This window comes from Thunnus maccoyii, chromosome 20 (assembly GCF_910596095.1).
Source record: "Thunnus maccoyii chromosome 20, fThuMac1.1, whole genome shotgun sequence".
Taxonomy (NCBI): Eukaryota; Metazoa; Chordata; class Actinopteri; order Scombriformes; family Scombridae; genus Thunnus; species Thunnus maccoyii.
Genome location: NC_056552.1, coordinates 15593260 through 15611731, shown reverse-complemented (window position 1 = coordinate 15611731; position 18472 = coordinate 15593260). Strand labels below are relative to the sequence as shown.

At 41.8% G+C, this 18472-nt stretch overlaps 3 protein-coding genes across 6 annotated transcripts; 1 reads left to right on the top strand and 2 right to left on the bottom strand.

The window, feature by feature from the left end:
• Positions 1 to 889: 889 nt before the first annotated feature.
• On the bottom strand, positions 890 to 5754 carry LOC121886413. Of its 2 annotated transcripts, none has more exons than XM_042396348.1 (2): positions 2338 to 5754; positions 890 to 1925 (listed from the first exon to the last, which is right to left on the bottom strand). In XM_042396348.1, the coding sequence occupies exon 1, from the start codon at positions 4713 to 4715 to the stop codon at positions 3765 to 3767; it is 951 nt and encodes a 316-aa protein (XP_042252282.1). In that variant the 5' UTR covers positions 4716 to 5754; the 3' UTR covers positions 890 to 1925; positions 2338 to 3764. The 2 variants fall into 2 exon arrangements, with proteins under 2 accessions (XP_042252282.1, XP_042252281.1); XM_042396347.1 differs by having other exon boundaries at positions 890 to 2418; positions 2813 to 5754.
• Positions 5755 to 6657: 903 nt separating this feature from the next.
• tlcd3bb (TLC domain containing 3Bb) lies at positions 6658 to 13950 on the top strand. Of its 2 annotated transcripts, none has more exons than XM_042396535.1 (7): positions 6658 to 7831; positions 9135 to 9337; positions 9528 to 9611; positions 10125 to 10350; positions 10985 to 11080; positions 12121 to 12230; positions 12383 to 13950. In XM_042396535.1, exons 2-7 carry the CDS (start codon positions 9213 to 9215, stop codon positions 12648 to 12650), a joined length of 909 nt encoding a protein of 302 aa, XP_042252469.1. In that variant the 5' UTR covers positions 6658 to 7831; positions 9135 to 9212; the 3' UTR covers positions 12651 to 13950. The 2 variants fall into 2 exon arrangements, with proteins under 2 accessions (XP_042252469.1, XP_042252470.1); XM_042396536.1 differs by lacking the exon at positions 6658 to 7831 and adding an exon at positions 7876 to 8318.
• Positions 13951 to 14512: 562 nt separating this feature from the next.
• Positions 14513 to 18363, bottom strand: pagr1 (PAXIP1 associated glutamate-rich protein 1). Of its 2 annotated transcripts, none has more exons than XM_042396533.1 (5): positions 18200 to 18363; positions 17567 to 17763; positions 16308 to 16641; positions 16129 to 16217; positions 14513 to 15924 (listed from the first exon to the last, which is right to left on the bottom strand). In XM_042396533.1, exons 1-5 carry the CDS (start codon positions 18256 to 18258, stop codon positions 15689 to 15691), a joined length of 915 nt encoding a protein of 304 aa, XP_042252467.1. In that variant the 5' UTR covers positions 18259 to 18363; the 3' UTR covers positions 14513 to 15688. The 2 variants fall into 2 exon arrangements, with proteins under 2 accessions (XP_042252467.1, XP_042252468.1); XM_042396534.1 differs by lacking the exon at positions 18200 to 18363 and adding an exon at positions 18032 to 18193.
• Positions 18364 to 18472: the final 109 nt, after the last annotated feature.

The following is an 18472-nucleotide window of genomic DNA, read 5'->3' as shown; positions in this document are numbered from 1 at the left end:
TTTGCAATCAAAATCTAAAATTTTTCACAAGCCATAACTCCGTTTCTCTGGGGACGCCTGAGGGTTTGACTAATACCTGGAACAATTATTACCATCCCATAAAGTTCTTACACATAGAAATGTTCACTACTCCAGGAAATAGGACGAACCTTAGATACGACTCGGAAACGCAAACTATTTCTAGTTCGCTCAGCTCATAGAAGCCTATGGCTCAGTTATGAGCCAGAAAACTAATGTTATGCTAGTGTTCAAAGTCAATAACACTGGTACAGTTCACAAACAGTAAAAGCAAAAGATGGACAGACAACAGGTGTGGTATGGCGTGGCGTGGCGGGGGTGAGACACGGACCAAAAACTATTTATTCATTGACAAGTAAAACCTCATAACAGACAGTATATGGCATACATTTAACTGCATGCTAACATAAATTATATGATAGTTAGTTCAGACCTTGTTTTATGATTAGCTGAGCTATATTCTAATGAGTGCAAAAATCTCCTGATAATGCACTTGTAACCTAGCAATTGATTTTTCAGCTATTGATTTGTCTTTATTTTTGGCATTAAAGAATATTTTTTGGCCTGGCGGGGGTTCTCGCTGTTATAATCATAAGAGAAACACTGATTCAGTAAACATTCAGTGTGTTCAGTAAACGTTCAGTAAACATTGAATACAGTTAGACCCAGCAGTCTCCATTTGGTTGGGGAGTTCAAAGTTATGAAAACAACAGGAGTATTTTGAATACACCCCCGTTTACACAGGTAATTTGTTAGTCTGCCCCCCCCCCCCCCCCCCCCACACACACACACACACACACACTCATTTCAGCCATTTTTCGATTAACACCTGTGGTGGAAATCTGAAAACACAAAGCTGACAATGACCAAATTGTCTTTTTGTCCTTTAATGAAGAACCTTGCAAGGGATCAGCATACAGTCACAACAGAGTGTAACTGCAGACTGATGTCAGTTACAAAGTGTACATACTCTTTATAGGCGAGGAGTGTGGTAAACATATTAGAATTTGAGTGGGGTGCAGTGCTGGATGTCATCAAAGCTACCAACTCATTAAAAAAGAACTGTAGCATGTCAAAGATGAGGCTACTCCGTACTCTGATCCCGTGTCAAAAATAATGAGCAAAGATGGTTACATGTTCCAAGGTTAAACAATATAAGTTGATGAAAAATGCAATAACTGTTTGTGTGATGCAGAGGATACAAAGTGTGGTTTTTCCATTACATTTTCCTCCTTTTGATCATACCTCATCACTTATTAAGGAAAAATTACACAAGATTAAACCGTAATAAACAATCATCCTTACATATGGCAACATAATAAGGAAACATAATAGAGTGATAAAAAAAATCTGTAATGTTACCTCAGTCAAGATTTAAAACATTATGGTATGGGGGAATCCAATCAGGAGTAGTTAGCCGAGTCATTTGATGAGAGACAGATTTTTCAACCGTGCGGACAATCAAACTTCTGATACATAGGATTAAACAACAGCCACAAAATACAAACACATTGAACCTCACAAACCACACCATCCAGGATGTCTGAATTGATGCCATGGCCGTCATTCGGGTTCCATCGTTGATCCCACAATGGTGACACTGAGATTCACTAAGCATGTCACTTAGTTGGAGCCTGGCCTGCTCTTGTTGGACAGTATGCCAATACTCTTACTTCTACTTTTCTTCCTGGTCTATGAGTGGATGTCTTTGTGTTGGTCACCTGAGATCAGTGATCCGTCTCTGGTGGAGGTGGAACTCTTTTGCAGTGGCTGGCATGGATCCAGGTGACTCTTTCAGCGACCTTTACTGTTGTCTGTGTGGTCAACAGCACCTGGAATGGGCCCGTCCACTGCTTAGAGTGCCAAGGCTTTCTTCTCATGTCTTTCACCACTATCCAGTCACCAGCCTGCAGGACAGAAGAGGTCCTGTGGCTTGAGTTGGTACTGCTTCTTTCACTTGTTTTGCTGTAGGAAAAAACTTCAATCCACTTGGAAAACATGTCAACAATTACCAAACAATATTTCTTTCCTTCACTGAGTGTTAGTTCAATGAAATCGATCTGTAAGTGATCAAATGGTTTTACTGGTGGAGGGCGTGCAGCTTGTGGTGTTTGAATACCTCTGCCAATGTTGTTTGTGGCACAGATAACACATGATTGACAACATTTTTGGGCATATTTAGTAAAACCTTTTGTGAACCAGTGTTGTGAAATAGCATCCATCATCCCTCCTCTTGAGGCATGGTCCAACCCATGACTCAACTTTGCATAGTAAGGAAACAAATACTTTGGCAAACATGGTTTGTCATTGGGGCCGTACCACACCCCATCTTTGAAAACACAGTCACTGTTTCTCCACTGAGTCTTCTCAGTCTGAGTCTCAGGCTGTGTCAGAGTCATCCTGCAGAAAAAATTCACACATTGTAAATTCTTGCCGTGCCGTGGCCTTCGCAGCTGCGTCTGCTCTGGCGTTGCCCTGTGAAACTGGGTCAGTGTTAGAAATGTGAGCTTCACATTTACACACAGAAACCTGTTTTGGGAGTAGAATCCAGTAGCATCCAGCAATTGTGACACAAGAGTGTGGTGTGCAATAGGTTTGCCAGATGATGTCAAAAAGTTTCTGTGTTTCCAAATTGTGCCAAAATCATGCACAATGCCAAAAGCATATCTGCTGTCTGTATAGATATTCACTCATTTGTCCTTTGTCAGTTTACATGCTTCAATGAGAGCTATTAACTCTGCTGCCTATGCAGACAGTGAAGCAGGAAATGGTTGAGTGTGTCATATGCAGTTACCACAGAGTAACCAACTTGATTTCTTCCTGTGTCAGGATTGCGTGATGCTGATCCATCCACGAACAGTTCAACATCTGGATTTTGCAAAGGTGTTTCTTACAAATCTGGTCTGGGGGAACAAATTTCAGTTATTGTGGCAATACAGTTGTGTTTTTCTCTATCACCTTCTGTGGGGAGAAGAGTCACAAGATTAAGAACATTACATCTTTTCACAGTGATGTTAGGCATTTCAAACAACACAGTGTTGTAATGGAGCCATCTTGCTGCAAAAAGATGAGATGTTTTCTGTTCGAGCAAAATCAGTGAAACAGCATGTGGAACGAGCAAAGTTAGGTCAGAATACCCCACTATGTCTCTGGAAGCCATTACAGCTTTTTCTGCAGCCGCAACAGCTCTCAGACATGTAGGAAGTCCTGCAGCTACAGGGTCAAGTTTAGTTGAGAAGTAAGCTACAGGTCTCTGTCTGTCTCCATGGTCTTGGAGCAGCACTGAAATCATGCATCCTCCCTTTTTGTCAACAGTCTGGGTGAAAGGTCGGCTTGGATCAGGTAATCGAAGAGTCATAGTCGTTTGAAGAGCAAGTAACATCATCAGTGCATGATAATGGAGTTGTGTATTTTTCCAGAATTGTGTCACCTGATGCCCCTACAGACTTCACGCATCTTCCGCTCATCTCTGGAAGTGTTGAAAAAGTGTCAGCTCTAATAACAGAGTGTGTTGCTTCAGAATCAACAAGAAATGTTACATGCTTACCATGTACAAGGAGTGTGTGTGTCGGCATGCCTGCATAAGCATCAGTTGAGTATTTAGCATATGTGCCTACAGGCTGTGTGTTTGCTGTTTCCTGCTTCTTCTCTAACTGAGCTATAGCATCATCAATCAGTGTGTGCATACGTGTGTGTATGTGTGTGTGTGTGTGGTGCAATCACCCTCCTGATGTGTAGGTTGTCTCTCATCGTGCGTCGGTGTGGTCAAAGGTGCTGATTCCTCCCCCTCCTGAGCTGCCGCCCCAATCGGCCTTGTGCTTGTAAGTTGGATTTTTCTTTGGGCAGTCTTTGGCCCAGTGTCCTCTCTCGCCACAGTGAAAACAAGCATCTGGATCAGTCATGCGTTGTCCTCCACGGCCCCCTCTAGGTCCACCTCTGCCACGGCCACGTCCGCACCCTCTGGCATGTCCTTGGAACATAGTCAATGCAGCCATGTGCATCTCTTTCTCTTTCTTTTCTCCTTTCCTCTTCTGGCTTTCTTTGAGGATTTTCACAGCGTGCACAGCATGTGCTTCAATGAGGCTTAATTTGCCTGAGTCCCAGGTGATGCATATACGTTTCACCATATTGGAAATATCAGGTTTCAGTCCATTCAGGAAGCTTTTTCTCAAATGTGCTTCCCATGCTGTAACAGCATTATTATTTAGGTCAGCTGGAGGTGTCAGGCCGCTGTGTGTGTTGTGAACTTCTGTCAGACCAGTCAGGTAGTTGTGAATGCTCTCATCATCTTCTTGTTTACATGATGATATTTTGCTCATGTCCAATCTCACAGGGAATGCTGCTTCGATGCGTTCACAGAAATCTGTGATGTGTACTCTATAGACTACGTTGTCGTTATGAGCCCAGTCGGGGTCAGCCAGTCTCACATCATTCTCTGGATATCCCGCTGAGATCTTGGCCCAATTATTTCCCATCTTTACCATCAGGAGCCGTCTCAGTTCAGAGGTTGCTGGGCGGAACTCTCTGCAAAACACAATCAGTTCAGCGGCAAATTTCGCGCCACCTCCATCTGATAGTGATGAAAGGTGAGTCATGGCCTGTTTAACATCCTCCATACTCCATGGTCTGTGAATTAACATTGCATGTCCATCTGCACCTGCTACCTCCATCATGGGGAGATTCAGGATCCGGTGCATGTTTCCCTCTGCCAGGTCTCACTGGAGATGGGGGGATGATGAATGGATTTTGAGATCCTTTGAATACCAGACCAGACCTGGTATGAGAGGGAGAGGCAGCTTTGTCCTGTTGATTCTTTGTTGCTGTGTCCTCATCAAAAGTTGTCATAAGCCAGATGTATCAGGGTAGATGAGGGGAACTGGAGATGGGGGAAAGTCAGAGTTATATGGCGGTGGTGCTCTTGGCCGTGGATCAGGCGTCTGACGAGCTTGGGCTGCTAGTTCATCTTGTTGTTGTGGCAGGTTGATGCGTCTCCTGGGCGGCACCCAGTCGAGTTCAGAATCCTTGCCTGTGTTCTCCTGTCCCTGTTTTGTGCTCTTTTCATCCATAAACTAAAAGCTTTCCAATCTGCTATGAACTTACTCTTGCCTTTTTTATCCTCAGTCTCTTTTTCCTTCTCCTGCAGTCTTTCTCTCAGTTGATTTAGCCGTCTGATGCTGAATCTTGCTGTACTCGGGAAGCCTCATTCAGTAATCCAGATTTTTATTTGTTTCACAGATGAATCACCATAGTTTACTCTCATAAAATTTATTTTTGGACCGGACAGGTCCACATTATCATATTTAACCTTTGTTTGATTTTTTCTGTTAACACTACCCATTTTGGCAGATTAAAAGAAAAAAATTTAGTAAGAGATTTAAATTATGTCTTCAACTAATCTCCAAAGTACACCCGTTAAGAATATCAGTTAACTAGCAATGTTAGTATACCCAAAATAATGTGACCAATTTCAGTGTGGTGTCTTATTACTGTCAAATTCTCACATTTTTTTTTTTTTAAACAAAGTGATCAGAACTTATTACCTAGTAATAATTCTTCCACACACTATAATGATTACAGTGAAATCTCTTTAAGGTGGACTCATCAGTGCACCTCCAGGTTTCTACTAAACCTTGGTTAAAAAAAACTGTCGGGACTCTTTCCCGATCAGTGGATCAAAATCTCTTTCTTATTTCACCATTAATATTTTCAATCTTTTTAGTACCCTTTTTTTTTTTTTTTTTTTTTTCTAAGTCAATTTTCAGATTCTCACCAGTTAGGATTGTTGATCGCAGCACTGAGTGATCCAGCCTCGGGTCTTGGGCCCTCCATCTCACCCGTCTTTGTGGGGAGGTTGAGGCTGAGGATTTGGCTTCAGGATCTATAGTTGCCTTTGACTCCGGGTACAGACACCCTCAGTCGAGCGATCCCACTTCTGACAACAGATTGTGGTAGAAAAAGCTGACAATGACCAAGTTGTCTTTTTGTCCTTTAATGAAGAACCTTACAAGGGATCAGCATACAGTCACAACAGAGTGTAACTGCAGACTGATGTCAGTTACAAAGTGTACATACTCTTTATAGGCGAGGAGTGTGGTAAACATATTAGAATTTGAGTGGGGTGCAGTGCTGGATGTCATCAAAGCTACCAACTCATTAAAAAAGAACTGTAGTATGTCCAAGATGAGGCTACTCCCTACTCTGATCCCATGTCAAAAATAATGAGCAAAGATGGTTACATGTTCCAAGGTTAAACAATATGAGTTGATGAAAAATGCAAGGGAAAATCAGACACCCTTTTCATTTCAGCCATTTTTCGAGTAACACCCAATCTTATTAATTTTACCCATTTATCGATTAACACCCACCCCATATTCATTTTATGAAGTTTTCCGGAAAATCGGACGCCCTTTTCATTTTACCCATTTTGCAAGTAACACCCCCCCCTTACTCATTTTAGCCATTTTTTAACTAAGACCCAAACTGACTAATTTTACCCATTTTTCGATTAACCCCCACCCCATGTTCATTTTATCAAGTTTTCGCAAAAATCAGACGCCCTTTTCATTTTACCCATTTTTTGAGTAACACCCCCCCCCCCCCCCTTACTCATTTTACCCATTTTTCGATTAAAACCCAATCTTATTAATTTTATCCATGTCTCAATTAATACCAACCCCATATCGATGGCCGAAGAGCAATTTTAGTGCTATTCAGCACCATTTTTTTAGTGTGTACATTGAGAGCCACTAAACCAGAGGCAAATTCCTTGTATGCGTAAACATACTTGACCAATAAAGATGATTCTGATTGTGAAAACAGCAAGTGCAAGCAGTTCTGTCATGTCCTCAGCTTTGAGGACAACACTGGGTAATCACTGTAAAGCCTGAACAGTGTTGCATTGATTGGTCTGTAATCTGCAAGCCTCCAATCATGTCAAGGTTTGCAAGACAGCAAAATATCAGGACCATGATCCCACAAGCATAGCTGAAAATGTGCAGCTAAGGGCTGATCATTTATCAGTTTATCTGCAAATACTGCTCTATTCAAAGGTCAAATGAGTAACCTGTCAAAGATAACCACTTCTGTAAGTCTTAACAGGCACGACTACATGAATGATTAGGCAACTATGTGGCTGTTTAATTCTTAAAATAGCAGTTATTTTCTAATTAAACACATAAATGCAAGGTCCCTTTGCTTGCATGTACATGTACGCATTCTTAAGTGGACAGAGTGAATATTGCAAACTATGAATGCAGCTGGAATAGATGGCCTCCTTGTGAGGAATCCATTCAACGTTTCCCTGCATGGAGAACAACAAAAAACCCAATTTACAAAATGCAGTGCGGTGACTGGTGCAAATTTCTCGTCATGACACGAGCTGCTGCCTGGACCTGTAGGAAGTGGCTGGCGCAGCAGAGCACAGTGTTGAGTCAACGTTGCATCTGCGAGGCTGAAGCATCTCTGCTGTAGCGAGACAGATGCGATGACATAGCGGCTGGGTCGTGCTAACGCTACCTTCACTCTTGGATCAGTCATTGTCTTGTCGTCGGTTTACCGCCTTTTAATTAGATAGCTGCTTTAAGCTGGCTACATCGCAAGCTAGTCACCAATGCTCTTATTGAGCTGCCCTCACATAGATTTTGATCTAAGTTGCTGCAAGCTAGCGTTAGCTCGCTGCTGCTACCCTCCAGACATTGAAGTGGCCACATAAACATGCGGATCATCGAGGCGGAGACCCCCGGGACATCTCTCTACGCTTTCTGCAGGACACGAGCTTCAACTGGCCGCTGACTGGACTCTGCAGAGCCTCTGTGTAAATGTTGCTTTCAGATGTTTTTTTCATTTGTTCTAAACATTGTGTAAACTCCAATCAGTTAGCCTGGTTAGCCACGGGTGTCGGTTTAGCCGCTAACTGTGCTACAAACAAATAACAAGCTACCAAAACAGGCGAACGTCATCGTAACGTTGCCACGAATGATTGGCAAAAGACGGACAATGGCACGTTCATTGATGAGCTGTCGTTTATTGGGTGTTATCATCATGCTAGCTATCGATATTTAAATGTGGCCAAGACGAAACGGTTGCTAACTAATGCTAATCCCGGCGGTTACTGACTTTCAGTGAGAAGCTAACGTCTCTAGCGTCATTGTTAACGGCGCAGACAGCTGGTCATAAGGCGAGGGGTTATATTTAATGTTAGCAGTATTGTCTCTCTTCGCTAAACCTGCACACTTAAATGCTGGCCGTGTTTTTTTCCCCTGCTAACAAGCTGACAACCAAAAACAGCAAAGACCGTTCATGTACGTTACCTGTGAGCAACCTTAGTGTTACTGTTGACTCAACTAGTTACGTTAGCTGGTGTATTAGATAGAGAGCAGCTAAGTTAGCTGAATTTGACATTCCGGATTTTGCACAATCTTAAACCAATGTTAACATTAATGGTTAATAGTTATAGTCACCATAGTCTGTATGTTAACCTGCAGTCATTCTCAATTATGCTTATTTGGTGCCTGCCAAAGCTTTACCAGTAACTGGTTTCTCCGACAGGTAACATCAGACTAACGTTGTCGCCAGGAGCTATGAGCGCCAACTAGCCCTCTCTTATATCGATATCATCAGGATTTTAAAAATAGCGCAATGCGTATTTTTCGCTAATGGACTTCAACTTTTTAATGAGTCAGCTAGTCTAGTGTAAGCAAACTGCAAAACCGCATGGAGCTACCACATGGTTGCCCCCAGGAATAAATGGGAACGTGAATAAGGCTTACAAGGCTTACAGCATGCTGCACAAAGGGGCCTCCTATCTGATATTCTGCCCCTGTACTCAGCAATTATGTAGTCTCCCTGCCTTTGATTCCATGCACTGTCCTCTTTAACCTTTTTTTACCACATTGTGTGTGGACTGTTTGATACTCCCTCTCTCTATCCTACTTTATCTTTACTGTAATCAAGGAAGCCTTTAAATGAGTTAGAATAGTACATCGCCACATATGTTGGACTTTGATGTTGTGTTATCTGTAGTACGTGCAGACAAGTACCTATACATGGTGAGATCAATATGAACTGTGTATTCACTGTTTGATTTTTGTGTGTGTGTGTGGTTTTTTTTTTATCAGAGAGGAGAAAGAGCGACAAATCTCAAGGACCAGATTGCCCGCTGAACTTTTTGCCTCTCAGACACATTGCCAGGGACCATGCTGACCATCCTAGCTGCTGGGTCTGTGTTCTTTCCAGGCCTTTTCCTTCTGTCCAAACAATGCCTGAAGTCCATCCCAGCACTGAGGTGGAGCGAAGGAGATGCAGTCATCGTATCTGCCAGGTGAGACCTTCTAAAACTTGGTTTTTCGGTTTCTGCGCGGTTGATACAAGGATATTCTGCATGTTTCCTCAAAAAAATTCGAATGGCGTTACCGTCTTAGCATGCCTTATCTAGACAGTCGAAAGCCTTTCATCACATTTGCTTATGAGACTGCGTCAGCCTTTGTTTACTTTCCACTCTCTGTTCCCAGGTTGGTGTCGTCAGTTCAGGCAGTCATGGCTTCTTCAGCTGGCTACATTATTGCTTCTTCCTGCAATGACATCCTCGAGGACCAGTGAGTCAAGAAATAATCATCTGAATATTTTCCATCTCATGTGATTAGCCAATACTGTCTTTAAATGGGACAGACATCTTAACACAGTATACTGGATTTTTTTACCTCAACTAATCAAATGTAAACCATAAATTAAACTTTCCTTCAGTGTCTTGACATGTAGCCACAAATATCCGGTGCTGTGCAAGAGTGTATAAACAGTTTTTTAGTTCAGCTGTTCCTGAAGGTTTTTCTCTTTATTCACATTTAAAGTATTTACTCACTTTTTTAGATGGCTTTAAACTTAGGTGAGATGGTTTCTATTGAACTGTTTCCGTATCACAGGGGAAAAACGCTGTTCTTTTCTTTAGTGAGGGTGGTCACAGCGCTGGTTATCATAGATCTATCGTATTGTGTTTTCTCAACAGGCAAACATGGTAGCAGAAAAGTTTGTTTGAAGTCATCACTTGTACGGTTTACCTGAAATCTATCCTTTTTGTATTTAATAGCCGGCTTCTCCTCCTCTCCACACAGGCACTGGCTGACCAGCTCTTACATCATGTTTGCCGTTCCCTACTTCGTATACGACATCTACGCAATGTTCATGTGCTACTGGTACAAGCTACGGGTCAAAGGGCACGAGGAGGCATCGGCAGCGCCCCAGCAAATGAGCACGGCACTGACCAGCTACTTGCGCCGCGAGTTCCTCATGGTGCTGCACCACGTTGTCATGGTCACCGTCTGCTTCCCTGTTTCTGTGGTAACTGTCACACATTGCTCTTTCTGTTGGGCTGAGATTGGAGTCAGGTTAGGGCAAAAACGCTGCATTATATAATAGTCTATTATATGTTTCATTGTGTTTTAAAGGAACAATGTGGTCATGAGGGAATTGTACTAGTTTTTTTCTATTTTCTAAGAATGAGACAAACTAAATAAATATCTTTATATCTCAATGTGCAGCATGAAGGTATGTTAAGTTGTGCAATTCACCTTGCCTGAAAACCTCTTTTTAAAAGCAAGGAAGTGAACTTTATCTTAGATTGAGAGTTAAACTCTTCATACAGAGTGTTTCCTGTTGTGTAAATGTTTTGTAAGCACATACCAAATCTTAAAAAGTATAGTTGGGATTACTTTTCCAGAATAATTATATAGGTATTTATCCTGCTGTGGCAGTGCATTACAGCTATGTGAATGAAAACAGCAAGTGGATCAGAAAGCCTGATATAATTTCCATATCAGACTAAGCTGTGCAAAGCCATCCAAAAGTTTATCTGACTCAGAAAGCAGGAGTTTAGTCTTCAAAATCCTTTACTTGTTGACTCCAGCTAGATAATAATTTACAGTGCAGTAATTGTTTTCTAGACAAATAATCACTCCTCTCTTCCTCTCTCTAGTTTTGGCGACAAGGAAAGGGAGATTATTTCCAGGGTATAATGTTCATGGCTGAGCTCAGCACTCCATCTGTCTGCTTAGGAAAAATACTCATCCAGGTAAGAGCTTCTGTTCAGCCTCAGAGAAGATTCGAGTGCGTTGTTGCATGTGCACGTGTAACACTAAAGTTCTTCTGCACTCTCCACTTCTTCTCCCCCCCACCCACACCCCCACTTTTTTCATTCCACGGAGAATACATTTCCGGTCATCCCCGGCATGCGGCTTGTTCACGCCCATCGGCTCCCGTCGACTGTGTTTTAACATGAACAGAAACATCAGTCGTTAATTGGTAACACAGTTTGCTTGAGAACATAATGTAGGAGCTGCACCACCCTCCCCCCTCCACTGTATTTGTTTTAGGTCTGTGTGAATGTGTGTATAAAGTTTTCCCTCCATTGCTCTCTGCTTGTCCCCCCATCTGAGGCTCCCACAGCTGTTGGCCTCTGAATATAGCCCTTAGTATTTAGACTGGATGTTCAGCAGATACAATATCAGCTCGTCCCTCCACCCTCTATCACTCAGCACCCTGCCCCTCCTGTCCCTGACAACAGTGCATGTGGTAAACAACAGAGGGCTAAAAGCTGTGGCCCTCTTTTACCTATAGAGTTTAAAAAAAAAAAAAAAAAACATGAATAACAAGGAAATGACTGAGTTTTCAGTGATGGGATGCCATGCAAATTATACGATAGGAGACAAGTGAACGGGTAAGAGGAAAACCTTTTTAGGGAAATGCTTCTAAGCCCCTTGTTAGTGTTATCTCACTGAAGCAGGTTGATTATTCAGATAAAAGTTCAGTCAACCGCTGTAAGCAAATGAGGCACACACACACACACACACACATACACGCTGTCCTACCGCCGCCTGTAGAAACCAAGCAGTGTCCCAACCAGCTGCATGGCTCTCCATCGCCACTTGTTCAGTTCATGCAGATAGTAATAACAAATATAACAGTATTAACCATATAACGATGGCAAACAAAGATTAACCCCGTCAGCTTTCACCCAACTGTACTGCTTGCTTTTCTTTCTCCTCTCTCTCTCTATCTCTCTCTCTTTGTCTCTCTCGACCTCTCCCTCTGTTTTTTTTTTCCCGCTCTCAGTACAAACAGCAACACACTCTCCTGCACAAAGTGAATGGGGCTCTTATGCTGATCACTTTTTTCGTCTGTCGAGTCCTCCTCTTCCCTTACCTCTACTACGTCTATGGAAGGTATGTCTTTCTTTTCCATCTCTGTTTTTCTCATGTTCTGAAGTCTCGCTGAGCTTGGGTCAGTAACTTGCCACCGCCACATGATGAAATACGGTCCAGAACTTGTGTTTGCAACCCTACAATCCTTTTATGTCTCCTCCATTTGGATCCAGGTATGCGTCCATTCCGTTCCACATGGTTCCCCTGTCGGTGCCCTGGCACTGTAACCTCGGTGCTGCTCTGCTCATGGCTCCCCAGCTCTATTGGTTTTCCCTAATTTGCAGAGGCGCCCTGCGACTATTCACAGGCTCCTCCCGCTCTCAGACGCCACGCGCGACCTCTTCCGCGCCCAAGGAGCGCCAGACGGATGACAACGCGCTGCCCCAGCCCGCCAACGGCTACAGCTCGCGCTCCACAGAGCCCGAGCTGGCCACTCACTGAGAAGAGTGGTGGGGAGGGTGGGGAGGGAAGGAAGGCGAATGTACCAATGAGTATGTAAAGTAAAGGAAAGTTATGAGGGAAAAGTGGAGCAAGTAGCAATATGAAGAAAGCTACAGACGATGGCCTCAAATAGCGCTTAAGTCTTTGTGGCCAGCAGTCAAAACTCTTAACAGCTAAAAAGATTTGCTTGCTGGCCCTCAAGCACTTCAGCTTCTCAATATGTAGGAAACAAAAAAGGAGTGTTAGAGCACTCAGTATTTAAAGATGTCATCGGGCACTGTGACAGATAGGAACATGCACTGACCTGAGAGGAATTTGCCTGGATGTATAGCAAGCATAGGTGGCCATTTCCCTCATGTAGATCAAATAAAGTCCTCTCTGCCTTGTGATATAGGAAGAGCAGGATAATAGGAATGTATTATATTGTATGTTAGTACATTTGCTGTAGATGAAAGGCCTAATTCAGTTTAGTAATGACAAAGACCTTCAAAAAAGAAAAAAATCCCGGCTAAGCAGTATTTTGACTTGTTAGTGTTTATTATCTGTATCCTCTATGTAGTCACTGTCACTCTAACAAAATGTAACCAACCTGCAGACTGACTCATCTTTTAGAAGGGAGATAATCTCATTAGACTGTATTCTGCTGCCTTATCCCTTTTCCTCATTCTTTGCAGTTTCTTTGCATTTTTTTTTTTTTTTTTTTTTTTATCCTCGGAGGAGAAGGAAGAGGCTTTCCTTGGACAGAAAAATGTGACGGGTGTACATAGCTGATGTAAAATTGTCCTTATTTCCATGTCAGTATTAGGTCAGTGTTGATTTTTTTTTTCTTTTTTCTTTTCAGTTTATGTCTCATTTCTGCATCCAATGTTTCTACAGACGTTTTGAACAATGACATTTCAGCATCAACACTAAACATGTCACAGTTTTCCAGCTTAGTGTATGCAAACCTCCTCTACCCCAAACGTTAACAGCAGTGCTCCTCATTTCAGTGTAGATATGACTTCATTCCATTTACTGGTATCACAGTGTTTTGTTTTGTTTTGTTTTTGCATTTTGCATACAAGGAAGTGATGCAGTCACTTTAAAAATGAATTTACATGTGTTTTGTTATTCTAGTTTGATGCGGATTTAAATCTCAAAATATCCATATTTGATTGGCTGGTATACTTCACTAAAGGATCCATGAGGCTTGAGTATTTTTTTAGCATTGTTAGGGGACTTTCAATGTTCGAAGGGAAACAAAAGACAGTATTGTAGGGAAGCATTCCCTTGTGATTGACATGCAGCACATTTGTCCATGGCAACTTAGTTTCATGTCACTCATTAATCGTTTTTAACCATTACTTGAGTCTATTGGTTGTTTTTAAGTATTTTACATTGTATGAATTGATCATTGAGCCATTTATTTGAGCCGCTGGTTCTATGAACCTTCAGTGAACAAACTGGCTTGTTTTTATCATTTTATGTTTGTTGTTAAAGCAGCTACACTGTCCTTGGAAATGGGTCAAGAAAAAAAAATAAAATAAAACAAAAGCTCAGAAACCATGAAGTCAGGGCAGCGTGTGCCAAAAACATCTGGACAACTGTGGGCATGTTGAACACTGAATATCCATTCCCCTGCTCCGTGAACTCATAAGGTACTGCTTCTTGACAATACTAAAAACATTTCAACCGATGTACTGTATATTCCACAAAATGCTCGTTATTTATTTGTAAGTATTTATTTATTTATTTATTTGGTTTGTGGTTTTGAATGCATATTTATGCATACATATTATACTCTATGCTTCTGAGCCTCATGTGAAGGCTGTATTGTTACTCAAACTTAGCTAAAATATACTTCTCTGTCCTGAGCCTGTCTTGAGTGTGTTTTTTTTTTTTTGTCTAAGTTTCATCAGTGTTGGAAATTATGTTTCATCAAATGTGTTTTTTGCATCATAAACCCAGTTAAAAGTGGGCAACTAGTGGAGTTCATGATTGTAAATGTTTAATGTCACTGGTTTCTGCCCCAGCAATACACCAGCTGCAACATAAAAAGGCCTTTAATGGGAAGTCTTATTGAGGAAGTTTTGAATATTATTGTCGAAAAATGGTTGAAAATGTAAAAAAAAAAAAAGCTGAGCCAAGAAACATCATCCCTGCCCACTTCCGGTTGTGACATATGACACTATACAGTGAGACAATATAAAGTTGTCTACTACCGAAAGTTTACCATACATTTGTAGTGTGGTAGTTAATCTTTTCATATCTCATGCTGTATTAGGCCATTGTTGGCAATGTTCTACATTAATGAGCAGCACTTACTTACAGCAAGTATTGTAAATAAATGTTTGCACCAATGTTCTAATTTAAATTTATTCATCAGGGTATTTAAATTATTGCATTAGTTAAAAAAATGACATTTGACTTTCTTGATATTTTACACATGAAGTTTCAGAAATATTTTCTGGAAACTAGGAACACCTTTGCAATTTAATGCAATCCAATACAACAGCTCCTATTATTGTTTCCTAATATTTTGCCCCTAATTTTCAATCTTCAATACAATGCACTCCTGTACACTACCGCCACTACGACCTCATAAGTGGAATTATCATCTTTCTGATGATGTCTGTCAACATCAACTGAAAATGTAAAAGCTTTGTAAAAGAATTTATAGCAGAACTGTTGTATTGCATTAGATTGCAGAGATGTTCCTAATAAAGAGCTTGGCCAGTGTATATATGGATATCTTTGCTTTCCATACAGTAGCAGTCAAAAGTTTGGACATTTTCTCATTCATTTGAATGGGAGGATGTGTCCAAACTTTTGACCAGTACTGTAAACTGTAGCAGAGGATTCATCCATATTGCACACTCTTATTGCACACTAATAGCAAAAAAAATCAAGTTCTCCAGGGTTAAAATGTTTATTGCCGTTATACAAAACACACATAGAAAACATACAAAACTCGTTACATAAAAAATTCAAGTTTTGAGAAAGCCTCGGAAAGCTCTTGGCCTTATTTGCCTCTGGGCAAGTCCTCATCTCTTAATACTTCAGTATCTCCTCTGTCTCGGGGAGAAGATAGTGTTGGGGTTGCTGTCTCGTTCCCTCTCCTTCTCCCGCTCCTTCTGACTGTTAGGAGACAGGGCCTCCTCCAGCTTCTTCTCCGTCTTGAAGAGATCTCGCCCCGTGCGCAGGATGTGCTCCTCAATTTTGCGGTGGCGCTTCATGTCCGAGAGTACTTTGTCCAGCCGGGCTTCCCGTTTGACAGAGGAGCGAGCTGAGGATCCTGCGAGAGAGAGAGAGATAGAGAGAGAGAGGGGAAAACTCATTACACAGAAACCATCACACCATCACTTTTTCTTTGCTTTCAGACGATAATAAAACCCAACAGTGAGGAGCTAAGAGACAGAACACACTACATTTAATTTAGCTCGTAAAGTGTGTCAGCAAATTTTAAAACTCGAGTCTCAGTGGTTGTTGCTCTCCACACCTGGTGTTCTGCGTCTGTTGATGAAGGCATTTTTTGGAGTGGCTTGCATTTGCTCCTCATCAAAGTCAAACTCAGTTGGAGTTGGAGGCCTGCAAAAAAAAAAAAAACAACAATAAGGCATTTCCTTTCTATATCCAGTACAAGAACACAACCAAAATCTTAGAGATGTAATGACTGACTTGCGCTCCCTCTCTTTCCTCTCCCTTTCCTCTGCCTCATCTTCCTCATCATCTCTTTCGGGTGAGGGGGTATGTTCAGGGGTAGGCGGCCTCCTACGAAGGGGCACAAAGTTCAATTCCAGCATCTCCCCTTTAGCAAGGAGCTCATAGAGTCTTTTGATCTCAGCAGGAGGAGGCATCCAGTTTTTGGGGTCCTCCATTTCCTCGTCACTGTACGCCAGCTCCCATTCACCGTCAACTTCCGCTGCCTGCTTTCCCTCCTCACCGTCGACCACCGCATCAGCCTTAGGTTCCTCCTTGTTTACGTCTCCTTCCACTGCATCTGTCTCTCCATCTGAAAAGGCAGAAAAAAGATGTAGGAAGTCAGTTTAACAAAAGCTGTTGACTGATAGGAAGATTAATAGAAGGAATAAAAGAACAAACTTATGTTATAATGCATTATACAGAATAATAACACTCCAGTATTACATGATACTGCGTGTACTAAGTATACTGTGTATATATATACACAACTCTATACAGATCAAGTACTGGGTGAAAGTCTTAAACAACTTGGGGAAATTATTTAAGCTATTGATGAGGGAAAACAAACAACCAGAAAGATTTCACTGAAGGATTACCTGATAAACACTAGTCTACCAACAGAATTGCATACTATTATAATTATAAGGAGGGCTGCATCAAATACTAAGTAATACTGCTTTACACTGACAAAGCTTTTGTACTGTTGAATTGAAATGTATGACTGGGCAACATTTTCAAGGTAGCGAGCAGCAGCCTAAGATTTTTAACAGAAAGATCATATGGAAAACTAAATCCATCACAGCTAATCCAGACCATCCTCTCTGTAAGGAATGTGACATCCTCCCATCTGGTCAGAGATACAGGAAAATTAGGTGCAACAGGTTCCAGTTTTCACATATCCCATTTGCGGTAAGTGATTTCAATTTAAATAAACCATAAAATACCTATTCAATCCCTGTTACTGTTGCTGTTGTTCAGGCTTTTATCAGATACACCTTTTGTTGTGTACTGTGTTGTATATAGTACTAGCACTCTTCACTTCTTCAGTTGTCTTATTTTGCATTTACTTTTCTATATTTCTATACTTGTGCTTCCTTGCTGCAAAAACAATCCTCTTGAGAGACAATAAAGATCTGAACGGATCATTTTCATCATTAGTTGTGCCCTGTTTTTAATCTCTGGGTATTCTATTAGAAAGTTATTTTCTTTCTATGTATGCATCTTTATGGAGTTACCTTTCTCTTCCTTGGTTGCTGAGTCCTCCTCTGTTGCAGCTGTCATTTCAGTGTCCTGTTGCTCTGTGGTGCCCTCTTCCTCTTTTCCTGCGGCAGGTTTTTCTGTGTCCTTCACACCCAGAGCCTCTATGCCCTCTCTCAGCGACGAGTCAGTGGCCTCAGCCTGCATCCTTCCTTCTGCGTTTATTGCAACAGATCTGCTCAAGACAAACATCATTTATGAAGAACTAAAACCACTTAAGAGGTCATTGTGAGAGATAGTCAAAACTAACCCCATACCTATAACGTTTAACAGGTAGCCTAACTAATTGTCAACTTCGCTGAACTATATTGATGAGCAGACAACATGAATGAAGCGTAATATTATCCTTATTTGACCAAACTGGCTGGCTAACATCAGGCCTAACCGTCAGCTTTTTCTAAACAGCAAATTACAATTAATGCGCGTAAGTAAATTGTCATTACCGAATGTCCGGTTTATCCACACTATGATTTAGTGTTGTTGTAGCTAAATGTTAGCCCAAATTATCTTCCCCGGTGAATAAAATCACCAAAACTCTCCATGAGGCTTGCTAGAGATAATAAACGGTAATGCAGAGACGTAAACATAGCGCCATTTTGGACTCAACGCACTGTGTGACGATCTGCTCGGGTCTGTTACGCTTTTGCATTTCCGCTGATTTAAACAGCATGTGGATAATCCATCGACGGCGCCGCTAACGGACAGCATTGTCATCATGACGAGTACAGATCTACGTTCGGCACGACTTCCTGCGCGGCGTGTACGGGCGCCTTTTTTTCCTAGGAAGGCGACGTCATAACCCGCCCACTCTGCCTCTGATTGGCTAGCACTCATTGTCTTCGTTGGTTGGGTTGGTTAGATTTAGGCACGAGGAGCGGGATTGG